Genomic DNA, 12,868 nt, shown 5'->3' with positions numbered 1-12,868 from the left:
CAGTGACTTTCAATCATTTTCATGTCCGTGTTCACAAACATAAACTACTGTATGTCAATGACAAAAATATTATTATTATTAATCCTTTGTGGCATTGATTCAACAAGGTGCTGGAAGCATTCTCTAGAAATGTTGGCCCATATTGATAGGATAGCATCTTGCAGTTGATGGAGACATGTGGGATGCACATCCAGGGCACGAAGCTCCCGTTCCACCACATCCCAAAGATGTTCTATTGGGTTGATATCTGGTGACTGTGGGGGCCATTTTAGTACGGTGAACTCATTGTCATGTTCAAGAAACCAATTTGAAATGATTTGAGCTTTGTGACATGGTGCATTATCCTGCTGGAAGTAGCCATCAGAGGATGGGTACATGGTGGTCATAAAGGGATGGACATGGTCAGAAACAATGCTTTAGGTAGGCTGTGGCATTTAAACGATGCCCAATTGGTACTAAGGGGCCTAAAGTGTGCCAAGAAAACATCCCCCACACCATTACACCACCACCACCAGCCTGCCCAGTGGTAACAAGGCATGACGGATCCATGTTCTCATTCTGTTTACGCAAAATTCTGACTCTACCATCTGAATGTCTCAACAGAAATCGAGACTCATCAGACCAGGCAACATTTTTCCAGTCTTGAAAGGTCAAAATTTGGTGAGCTTGTGCAAATTGTAGCCTCATTTTCCTATTTTTAGTGGAGATGAGTGGTACCCGGTGGGGTCTTCTGCTGGTGTAGCCCATCCGCCTCAAGGTTGTGTGTGTTGTGGCTTCACAAATGCTTGGCTGCTTACCTCGGTTGTAACGTGTGGTTATTTGAGTCAAAGTTGATCTTCTATCAGCTAGTCGGCCCATTCTCCTCTGACCTCTAGCATCAACAAGGCGTTTTCGCCCACAGGACTGCCGCATACTGGAAGTTTTTCCTTTTTCAGACCATTCTTTGTAAACCCTAGAAATGGTTGTGCATGAAAATCCCAGTAACTGAGCAGATTGGAAAATACTCAAACCAGCCCGTCTGGCACCAACAACCATGCCATGCTCAAAGTTGCTTAGATCACCTTTCTTTCCCATTCTGACATTCAGTTTGGAGTTCAGGAGATTGTCTAGACCTGGACAACACCCCTAAATGCATTGAAGCAGCTTCCAAGTATTTGGTTGATTAGATAATTGCATTAACGAAAAATTGAACAGGTGTTCCTAATAATCTTCAAGGTGAGTGTATACTGCAACACAATTTGAGCGAGAGAGTTGGATATGACAGACTGCCATACATCATACATTTAAAAGATCAGTTTTCTGAGTCCAAACAGGAACGTGGAAAACTCTGTTTTCCCTGAAGGGATATATCAACTCTGTAGGTGGAAGGCTGAAACAGCAGGCACTAAAAAAAAAACTATTTTCAAATGTATCTACATTAGTGTGGACAGGGCCTAAGTATTAGGAGACTTCAGTATTGGAAAGCTGTTTGCTGTTTGGCAAGGACACAGGGAGAAAAAACACTCACAAAATGGAGTTTATTTCCTCCAGGCTAAGAAAAGTTCCCTCCCTCCTCTTCAGTTAGGGTTGTTTGGCTAGCACTCACCCCACTTAGTTTGAATGACGTGCCAGAATCTGCCTGTAAAAATCCAGTAAATAACAATTTCTGGAGAGACTCAGTTTTCTCAGGCTGCTTCGAGTGCATCATTAAACTAAAAATACCAACAATCCAGCCAGACACACACAGGTACTCGTCGGCAGTAATGGGAGATGGATGATGGATGTGTGCTCTAACAGCAGCTGCTGACGGTGCTGGCACACAGAGAGGGCACTGAGCATGGGATGAAACGGCATCACCTGGTGATGGAGGCGGGAGCGCGGAAGGGCTGCTGGGTTTAGGCTGTTCCCATTCATACATATAGCTACGAAAAGTTAAGCACTGTGATTTATATGTATTCCTATTTATTGCTGCATGCAATATGTTTAAAATCGCAATAATATTGTATCGTGACATACGTATCGTGATGATATCATATCGTGAGGCCTTTGGGGATTCCCACCCCTAGTTTGTATCTCCAGGAAAACACAAGACTTTCACCCAGGAAACGTGTCTTTGCATAATTCTAATTAAGGGGGCCGGTGTTTTAATCTAAACCACAATCCTTTTTAATCCAACTAGTTGTTTTAGTGCCTAATCTTTACTCTTGTCGACCATAACGATAACTTTTTAATCCAACATTTCTTTATTGTTTTTTTTAAAACAGGGTTGATCAGAATTGCAAAGTGACAAGGGCAATAAAACAACGTGAGGAAGTCCTGTGATAATGTTCAAGTCCCACCCACCCCATTTCCCCACTCACCACACGATCCCACTTTCACATAGCTTAGAGAATGCAGATGAATGTTCACAAGCACTCAAAACTATCATATAAAAGTAAATTGGCAGGTGTGTGATGTACTATAATACATTTTGTCCTCTAGAACTTGAAATTATTTATTAGTACAGTACAAAGACAAAGTACAGACAAATATGAGTTTAAACCTACGCATACATAACAACACATACTTAATAATAAATAAAAAGGGAGGGGGGTAGATAAATAATGAAATGGTAATAGAGAACAATAAATAAATCAAATAATGGCAATGATAATTAATAAAAAGCGACGGTCACTTTTTGACGGCTAAACTTAACTGCATCAGTCCCTGAAAGGACTATCACCTGGCAGTGCACTGTACCCGCCTGAAAGTCAACTTTTGTCGGGTAAACTCAACTGCAACGGCCTCCGAATCAACCAGCACCTCACGGTGACCCGTACTGTAAGGACCGCTGAAACTGTCCTCCTAATTTTGTAGGATATCTTACGTATGGTTGTACATACGTTTTTGTTCGATATCATACGAACCCGTTCATGAGAATGCGTTGCTGCGGTACTGTAGCAGAAAGTTTGTCAGTGACAGAATGAGGCCAATCCCTCCTCTAGTGCATGTACATGGATTAATAATACACCACACAGCAGCATGTATCCAATCCAGCTGTATACAGTGGGAGAGAGGAGAAAATAAATACAACTCCTGGGAGTAAATTGGAAGAGAGCAGTTGTGTGTCTGTCCATGTTTGTGTGTGTGTGTCACTTTGTTTTGCCAGCCTGTCACAGTAACTCAGCATGACACGCCTCAGCACACACTATCTACATCAGGCTGTGTGTGTGTGTGTGTGTGTGTGTGTGTGTGTGTGTAGAGAGAGAAGTGGTACATTCAGTCAAACTCAGCTGTATTGGCCAATGCTTTCTTTTCTAGTGAGACTTTACTGGAGGCCATAGCTTACCAAAACTCCCCTTCATCACTGTGTGTGAGTATGGTAGTCTATATCCTTGACGTTCCACTTTCGGGATTACTCGCAGGAAATTCCGCTAGATGCATGTATTTTCGCCGATGTCCGTTTCCTTCCGCTTTCTTTGTGTTGGCGTTCTAAACTCCGGTGGATTTATGAGGACTATGGTTAACTGCTCCTCAGATCTCTGCAGGGTAAATTGAGACAGCTAGCTAGACTATCTGTCCAATCTGAGTTTTCTCTCACACGACTATTTTACAGCGGCTCCATGCGGAGCTTAGCGCCACCCACGATGATTTAGATTGGTTTAAAGAAATGCCAGTAAACCAGAGCACATTTTACTCCCATCCCGGAATGCTATGTGGACTAACCAGACCCTCCTCCGCTTCGTAGCTTGTCTGGCTAAGCGAGACTAGGGTGTGGTAACTAGGGCTTGGTATCATTCAAAAATTTCGATACCAGTACCGATACTGATACCGATAGATACTGGTTCCTAACGTAACGTTAATTTTTCGATACCAATTTTATAAAACAAAAAGAAATTCCAACATTACGGCACAAATCGTTTTATTTATTTTTGAGCTCCTACAACGTGAGCCCCGTCCCTTTGTGTAACGTAGAGTTGGTCCTGCATTAGTCTAAATGCCCTGACACACCAAGGCGAACCCGTCGGTCCTAGTTGGGCCGACAGTGAGCGATCAGCCGAACATTGGCTGTTCGGCTTCAAAACGAGAGTGAGGAAAACAAGCAAACGACTGTGAGAAGCACACCCAAGGCTTCTTTCATTTTTCATCTCATCTTGACGAGGAATGGCACTGGAGGTTGGACCCAAATGCAGAGAGCAGGCAGGCAGGCAGGAGTAAGTTCGAGTAGTGGATTTATTAGACCAACAAAACAAAATACTTAACAACATAGGGAGTCCTGAGATGAGCAGGCAAAAACTAATCCAGTGTAGAAATGACGAAAGGAATCCAAACCAAACAAGGTAGAACAAAAACCAGGGAAATCCAGGAAGCACAGAGCTAGACACGAACTGACACAGGGAGGAACGACAGGAAGAAAGACACACCGACCAGCAACAGAAACGTAACATAATAATCCCACAAAACACCAAGGAAACACAGAAACTAAATACACAGGATAATGAGGACTAACAAGGGACAGGTGGCCACAAGGTAGGGAAACAGGTGAAACACATTAGGGCAATCACAAGGGAGGGAAAACACAGGAAGTAACAAGACAAGACAAGACAGAAACCCAGACCGTCAAAATAAAACAGGAAGTTTATGAAAACAAGCAGAAAAACATGAAACCAACAAAACAAAGAAACTTGACACAGGGACTAGACGTGACAGTACCCCTCCCTCAAGGGACGGCTACCAGACGGCCCTTAAAAATGAAAACAAAAATAGTCCACAGAATAGGGCAAAAAGGCCCAGGCAGGGCGGAGGGGGTACAGAGGAGGGACAAACAAAAGTCAACCCACAGAGGGGCGAAGGAGGAACAAGAGTCAACGGGGTAGGGAACCGAGGTCTGTGGGAACTCAGGAACTGAGAACAGTGGGACTAGGGGACCAAAGAGCTGTGGCCAGCTAGGCACGGGGTCCGGGACTGCAGACAGCAGCGAAGGCGGAGATCCTCTGGAGGTCGATCAGGACAGCGAAGGCGGAGTCCCTCGGGAGGACGGACAGGACTGCGAAGACTCTCTGGAGGTCTGCGGCGAAGACGAAAACCCTCTGGAGGCTGTCGGCGACGAAGGCGATGTCCCTCGGGAGAACGGACAGGACCGCGAAGACTCTCTGGAGGTCTGCGGCGAAGACAAAAACCCTCTGGAGGCCGTCGGCAACGAAGGCGATGTCCCTCTGGAGGCCGTCTGCGAAGGCAAAACCCCTCTGAAGGCCGAGCAGGTCGGCGGCGAAGGCGATACCCCTCTGGAGAACGTCGGTGAAGGCGATACCCCTCTAAAGGCCGGCGGCGAGGGCAGAATCCTTCTGGAGACCGGCGGCGAAGGCGAACCCCTTCTGAAGGCCGGCGGCGAAGGCGAATCCCTTCTGAAGGCCGGCGGCGAAGGCGAATCCCCTCAGGAGGCCGTCCGCGAAGGTGAAACCCCTCTGGAGGCCATCTGCGAAGGCGAATCCCTTCTGAAGACCAGGCAAGCTGAGCAGGTGAAGGGGCAGCTGGGCTGAAGACAGGCGATGGGTCAGCTGGGCTGAAGACAGGCGACGGGTCAGCTGGGCTGAAGACAGGCGACGGGTCAGCTGAGCCAGTGTCCGCCAACAAGGCAACAGGATCAGCAACAGACAACAAGGCAAGAGAGTCAGGAGTCGGCCGGACCACCGACAAAACACGGGGAGCAGGAGTCGGCCGGACCACCGACAAAACACGGGGAGCAGGAGTAGTCGGCCGGACCACCGACAAAACACGGGGAGCAGGAGTAGTCGGCCGGACCACCGACAAAACACGGGGGGCAGGAGTCGGCCGGACCACCGACAAAACACGGGGGGCAGGAGTCGGCCGGACCACCGACAAAACACGGGCGGCAGGAGTCTCTGGCAAACTGGGCACCGGCAAAGTCTCTGAGGTGCCACACGGCACAGTCTCTGAGGCGCCACACGGCACAGTCTCATGATCGTCCGTAAACGAACATTCAGGGAGAGCGGTCGATGTAGACTCTGAGATGTCGATCGGCGTAGACTTTAGAAGGTCAGTCGACGTAGACTCTGGGAGGTCACTCGACGTAGACTCTGGGAGGTCAGTCGGCGTAGACTTTAGAAGGTCAGTCGACGTAGACTCTGGGAGGTCAGCTGACGTAGACTCTGGGAGAACGGTCATCGAAGACTCTGGACGACTGGAAGACTCCAGAAGAGCTGTCATCGAAGACTCTGGACGACTGGAAGACTCCAGAAGAGCTGTCATCGAAGACTCTGGACGACTGGAAGACTCTTGAAGAGCGGTCATCGAAGACTCTTGAAGAGCGGTCATCGAAGACTCTTGAAGAGCAGTCATCGAAGACTCTTGACGGCTGGACGTCTGCGGAGGTTCTGGAAAGCTGCACGTCAGCGGAGGTTCTGGAAGGCTGCACGTCAGCGGAGGTTCTGGAAGGCTGCACGTCAGCTGGAACTCAGGAAAGCTGCACGTCAGCGGAGGTTCTGGAAGGCTGCACGTCAGCTGGAACTCAGGAAAGCTGCACGTCAGCGGAGGTTCTGGAAGGCTGCACGTCAGCAGAGGTTCTGGAAGGCTGCTAGTCAGCCGGGGTTCAGGGACTCTGGGGCACTGAATAGCTCGGGGAGACGGGACAGCCTGGGAACACTAGAAGGCTCAGGGACACTAGAAAACTCGGGGACACTAGGAAGCTTGGGAACACTAGAAAACTTGGAAATACTAGGAAACTCGGGAACACTAGGAAACTCTGGCTTGGGGCCGCTGGATAGCACAGGCTCAGGTCCGCTGAACAGCACGGGCTCAGGTCCGCTGCACAGCACGGGCTCAGGTCCGCTGCACAGCACATGCTCCGGCTCACTGAACACATGCTCAGATCCACTGGACAACACATGCTCCGGTCCACTGGATAACACAGGAACACTAGAAAGCTCAGGAACACAGGTCAGCTCAGGCTCAGGTACACAGGTCAGCTCAGGCACACGGGTCAGCTCTGGAACAATAGTCAGCTCTGGAACAATAGTCAGCTCTGGAACAATAGTCACAATGGTCGGCTCTGGAACATGCTCGCTGGACAGCAGTTGAACCTGTGCATGGCGTCGGGGACCATGTCGCCCATGTCCTCTCTTACGGCCACCACGGTTCCCAGAAAACACAGCCAGGCGGGTACCCTCATAGGACTGCTGGTGGTCAGGGGTACTCACCGGCCATGTAGCAGGTTTGTTGCACACTGGCAAGGGAGGTAGCTGACTGCTAGCAGGCTGGAGAGAAGATAACCGGGTAGCAGGTTGAGGTGAAGGCTCGCAGCCAGGGGTCTCTAAGAAGTCCTGAATCCACTTAGGCAAGGAGCTCCTGAGCCAGGGCCGAGTGGATATCTCACGGTGAGCTAACCGTAGAGCCGCCTGTTTCACCTCCCAACTAGAGGCTCTCTTCCACTCTCCATAAACACATATCAGAGAGTAGCTCAAATCATAAAGTTCGTCCACAAAATACTCCGCTGGGTCCGTCATGGTGGGATTATTCTGACAAGGAATGGCACTGGAGGTTGGACCCAAATGCAGAGAGCAGGCAGGCAGGCAGGCAGGAGTAAGTTTGAGTAGTGGATTTATTAGACCAACAAAACAAAATACTTAACAACATAGGGAGTCCTGAGATGAGCAGGCAAAAACTAATCCAGTGTAGAAATGACGAAAGGAATCCAAACCAAACAAGGTAGAACAAAAACCAGGGAAATCCAGGAAGCACAGAGCTAGACACGAACTGACACAGGGAGGAACGACAGGAAGAAAGACACACCGACCAGCAACAGAAACATAACATAATAATCCCACAAAACACCAAGGAAACACAGAAACTAAATACACAGGATAACGAGGACTAACAAGGGACAGGTGGCCACAAGGTAGGGAAACAGGTGAAACACATTAGGGCAATCACAAGGGAGGGAAAACACAGGAAGTAACAAGACAAGACAAGACAGAAACCCAGACCGTCAAAATAAAACAGGAAGTTTATGAAAACAAGCAGAAAAACATGAAACCAACAAAACAAAGAAACTTGACAAAGGGACTAGACGTGACACATCTGATCAATCCAATATGCATAAGAGCTATCAAAACTGGTCAAAAATTACGTTAGAATGTTCCTTCTAAAAAACACACAGGTTTGAACAATTGGAATAAGATGGCAAACGTACAGCGAGATATACATTACTTATGTAGGCATATTTATTCCAACAATAACATGTCTTAAAAGATCTCTACAAACCTACACATTACAAAATAAACTAACGTTAATAAACTAATATTCTGCCGTGATATTTAATATAAAGACCGTAATAGACCTCTCTCTCTCTGCACCGCTATTAACGTTAGCCCCCTAGCAAGCAAGCTAACTCACTAGCCAGCCGGCAAGCCTCTAAATTAGTTAAATGTAACAACTTAATGTTTAATTCACACGCTCTTGTCACATCGTAGGAAAGCACATCGCTATCACCAGATGAGTGGCAATTTTCGGTAACCAGTGTATGATGAAGGCCTGTTGGGTGGGTGAAATAGCAAGCAAGCTAACGTTAGCTAACGAGCCAACAGCAGGCCGTTCGGTCCCTTCGGTCCCTCCGCTCCCACTGTAGGTAGACTTCTTTGCAGAGAGAACGGATGACAGCCCGGGAGAGGGACATTCTGGTTAGCCATCTCCCAGTGTCTGATGTCATCCTTTGGGTAGTGGAGCAGAGGGACCGTAGGCTCCGTTCGGTTCTGCTGCTGCTCGAGCAAGCGGTGTTTGTTGTGGGTATCATAGCAACATTTTTGTAGCGGTTACCCTTGTTGAATGACAAATAGCTTACCGCTGGCTGCTGGTATGGAGAGTTATTTCCTCTCACGTCAGGGCCTTAAGACGTGTAACGTTAGACAGCCAATCACAAACACTATCAGATCTTAGTAGAAGCATGCTGCATGCTTGTTGGCTCACCAACTCTGACGAGATCTACTCCTTAGGTATTGAAATTGGGTATTGAATGACGAGGCATTTTTCGATACTCGATACTAAAGAGGCAATTCGGTCGGCCTAAAAAGTATTGAATTTGGTACACAGCCCTGATGGTTACTATGGCTCGATGGTGTTTTTTTGCCTCCAACGGCACCTTCCAGGCAGCTAACCCTAACCTTAACCCTAAACATAACTATTGCCGCGCTGTCTGGGAGGAGACGTTGGGGGGCAAAAAACACCAAAGACCGTTACGATGACCATTTGGTTCTGTCTGTTTAATCTTTGCCATGGCATCGTCATTGGTTTGTGCAGGAGAAACACGCATATAGTAGCTCGCTGTGAATCAATTACAAATCTTTTCTTCTAAATGTTTAATTATATTGCTTAAAACTATGCAGTTGTTTTTGAAACCCGGTAAGTCTTATGTAAATCTGCTGCCACCTTTGTAACAATTGGATCTCATGGAGATTTTGGGAACACTGCCTGCACAGTAATGCTGGGATCCTTCATTATTTGTCATGCCTTGGTGTTGCTCGAGACTGCGACCAAGCTTTCTATGATCTGAAATGAAATACTGAGATGAAACTGATTATAAAGTCTTTTATTTTGTTGTTAATTTTTTTATTCAAGTTAAATTTTAACATAGAGCATGCTGTGGGAGGAGGATTGCAGGGAGGGCAACAGCTTGAATAGGTCATCAGGCCTCCACAAAGTACATGCAGACAAACTCATGTTCAAACAATTTAAAGCTTCCACAATGTGTGCCGGTTTCAACTGCAACAGCTGGTTATTTCCATTTTTGATTAGTGTATGGTTTATTTTATTAGGTTAAATGGTAAATCATTTAGTCCAACGGTTCCTAGTCTACATCGACGATGTTTCAAAATTTTCGGACGATTCAAATTCCGTCGGATGTCCCTAATTTTTGGCCAGATGTCCGTCACCTTCGCCTTGTGTTAGCATTCTAAACTCCGGTGGATTTATGAGGGGGGGCGCCAACGATCACAGGGGGTTGTGTGACGCTTTCTCTGCTCTGAGGTCTTCAAACTTAGATTTGCACATAAAATCATGATAACACACTGACTGAATCATTTATACAAAAAGTCTGTAAATAAATCTGTTTCGTCAGGTCAGCTGGCTCATCCTTGTTTCTCTATACGGCTATATCTGGAGAGCTACCTTAACTTTGGTTTTATTGAAGGACAGGACTGTGGAATGCCATTTTATATTAAATAAATATGCCTATGAAATTCATCCTGAAATAAATAAATTAGGGAATAAATATATAAATAAATGTATATACTGTATATATATTAATGAGTGAATATAGTTTAATAAATAATTCAGCTTTTTGTGCTTTTTTATTTCAGTGGACTTTTATGTCATAATGTCACATTTATCAATTCCCCACTCTATTAATTTCCATTTCCTATATTCAAATGAAGGGGCGTGGCTATCTCACAGACTCAGACCAAAGCAACTACCTAGAATGTGTCATTTGTGGCAAGAAGAAAGCTAATGAAAGCATGAACGGCAAGCAGTATGGAAACTATCATTTGGCATTTTCTATTTAATACATGATTAGAAATTATTTCTTGATTATTACAATGGCTGTTGTCTGTCAATCGACTGATCAATTAATCATTGGATGACCTTCTATCGCTGTGAGGCTTGACTGTATCAGTGCAATACATGATCCATCCTCACTGTGTGTACTGTATATCCTGGGGCACGTTCAATCTCAAAACAGTGTATCTGTGATCTGCTCAGCCCTATGTATCTCTGTCTGTGTATCTGTGATCTGCTCAGCACCCATACTGTATATCTCTCTCTGTTTATCTGTGATCTGCTCAGCTCCATATATCTCTCTCTCTGTATCTGTGATCTGCTCAGCCCCATATATCTCTCTCTGTTTATCTGTGATCTGCTCAGCCCCATATATATCTCTCTCTCTATGATCAGAGGCCTGTACTACGAATCAAGATCAACGTGCCCTGGATTTATCTCAGTTACCTGGCTTCACCTAATTTAACAACCGCGGTCCCGCATAAGCTGTGTCACAACGGTGGTTAACAACTAGTTCAATCAACCCAGGGTTTTCCAATCCAGCGGTGTGCAAACATGTATCAGAGCCGCATATTTTACATAAGCAGAGCAAACTATAATTCTACATAAATATGAAGAACACAGACACGGTTTTACAGGCAAAACGCAATACAGTCGCTGCTTCCTAAAACAGGAAGGAAAGCTGGCAAAAAAAAGCCGACGCTGTAAATGCGTAAATCACAATGCTTATCAATATCACCTCCCCATCAGTCAGGCACAAGATCAGACCATAATTACACTTGTGCTTTCCATAAACTGTCGTTGCTTTAGCCTGTTATTTCAGTTGCAACCCTGGCAGTGGTAAGCCATCGTGGGAGCAAATAAAAAATATAAAAACACAATTCAAACCGATGTGCGCATTGGCAACATACGGCTCAAGAAGACGACAAATAGCCCATACGTAATTCCCTCCGCTGAAAATCTATATCTTTCATAAAAATACCCATCAGGGAATGTTAACGGGGTTGCGGTCTCTAAATGTTTTAACTTTTATGAGCGCACCTCTCTTTCTACAGTCACCGAGCTCCACCGGATCTTCTAAGAACGGTGACGCCGTTATCAATGGAGTATTGATTGGTTGGTAGGCGGTACTTTAACACCGGTTGATCTCTAATCTCCAACTTAACCTGCTCCTGAGCAGGTTAGGTGTTCAGCATAAGTTACCACGGCGATTTAACCCAGTAACAAGTGATCCACCGTCGTGATACACAAAACCCTGGGTTGAACCTGAAGTTACCCCGTTAACGCCAAATCTTGCTTCGTAGTACAGGCCTCTACTCAGCTCCATATATCTCTCTCTCTGTATCTGTGATCTGCTCAGCCCCATATATCTCTTTTTGTATCTCTGATCTGCTCAGCCCTATATATTTCTCTCTGTGTATCTGTGACCTGCTCAGCCCCATATATCTCTCTTTTTGTATCTCTGATCTGCTCAGCCCTATATATCTCTCTCTCTGTATCTGTGATCTGCTCAGCCCCATATATCTCTGTGTATCTATGATCTGCTCAGCACCCATACTGTATATCTCTCTCTTTTTATCTGTGATGTGCTCAGCCCCATATATCTCTCTCTGTGTATCTGTGATCTGCTCAGCCCCATATATCTCTCTCTCTGTATCTGTGATCTGCTCAGCCCCATGTATCTATCTCTGTGTATCTGTGATCTGCTCAGCTCCATATATCTCTCTTTTTATCTGTGATCTGCTCAGCTCCATAAATCTCTCTCTGTGTATCTGTGATCTGCTCAGCCCCGTATATCTCTCTCTGTTTATCTGTGATCTGCTCAGCCCCATGTATCTCCCTCTGTTTATCTGTGATGTGCAGGAAGTAGGCTGTGATCGCCAGCTGGCCAGTGGTGCCAGGGAGGATAACTGCGGTGTCTGCGGCGGCGACGGCTCCACATGCCGGCTGGTCCGGGGACAGGCCCTACCCCACCTTACACCAGAACAATGTAGGTGATGAAACCCCCATCTGTGTCCAACTCACGTACACGTCTGCATTCACTCTAGATCAGAGATCTTCAACAGGGGTCCCTAGGAGGTTCTCAGAGTTACTGCAGGGGAGCCACCATTAGTTTTTTATTTATTTTTTTTATTTTAAATGTCTTAACATGAATCCAACATATTATTAGCAAATGTAGATCAGCCTATTTGTGAAAAAAAAACATTGATGATAGGCTTACTGGCCTATAGGTAATGTAGTCACTAAGGTAGCCATCCACAGATAGTTAATCCTAAAGATTCACTGTGCTACATATATGTTTACTAATAAAACATTATTTATAAAACCATGCCAACAATTATTA

At 45.9% G+C, this 12,868-nt stretch overlaps 1 protein-coding gene across 2 annotated transcripts in view; it reads left to right on the top strand.

Moving 5' to 3' along the window:
• LOC116045199 (ADAMTS-like protein 3) overlaps positions 1-12,868 on the top strand; it is a 297,438-nt gene that overhangs the window by 183,408 nt on the left and 101,162 nt on the right. For both annotated transcript variants that reach the window (XM_031292718.2, XM_031292719.1), the window contains exon 7: positions 12,388-12,514. In XM_031292718.2, coding sequence (XP_031148578.1) covers positions 12,388-12,514 — 127 coding nt within the window. The remainder of the gene's footprint in view (positions 1-12,387; positions 12,515-12,868) is intronic.

The sequence above is a fragment of the Sander lucioperca genome, chromosome 3, assembly GCF_008315115.2.
Source record: "Sander lucioperca isolate FBNREF2018 chromosome 3, SLUC_FBN_1.2, whole genome shotgun sequence".
Classification (NCBI taxonomy): Eukaryota; Metazoa; Chordata; class Actinopteri; order Perciformes; family Percidae; genus Sander; species Sander lucioperca.
This window is presented reverse-complemented; position numbering and strand designations above follow the sequence as displayed.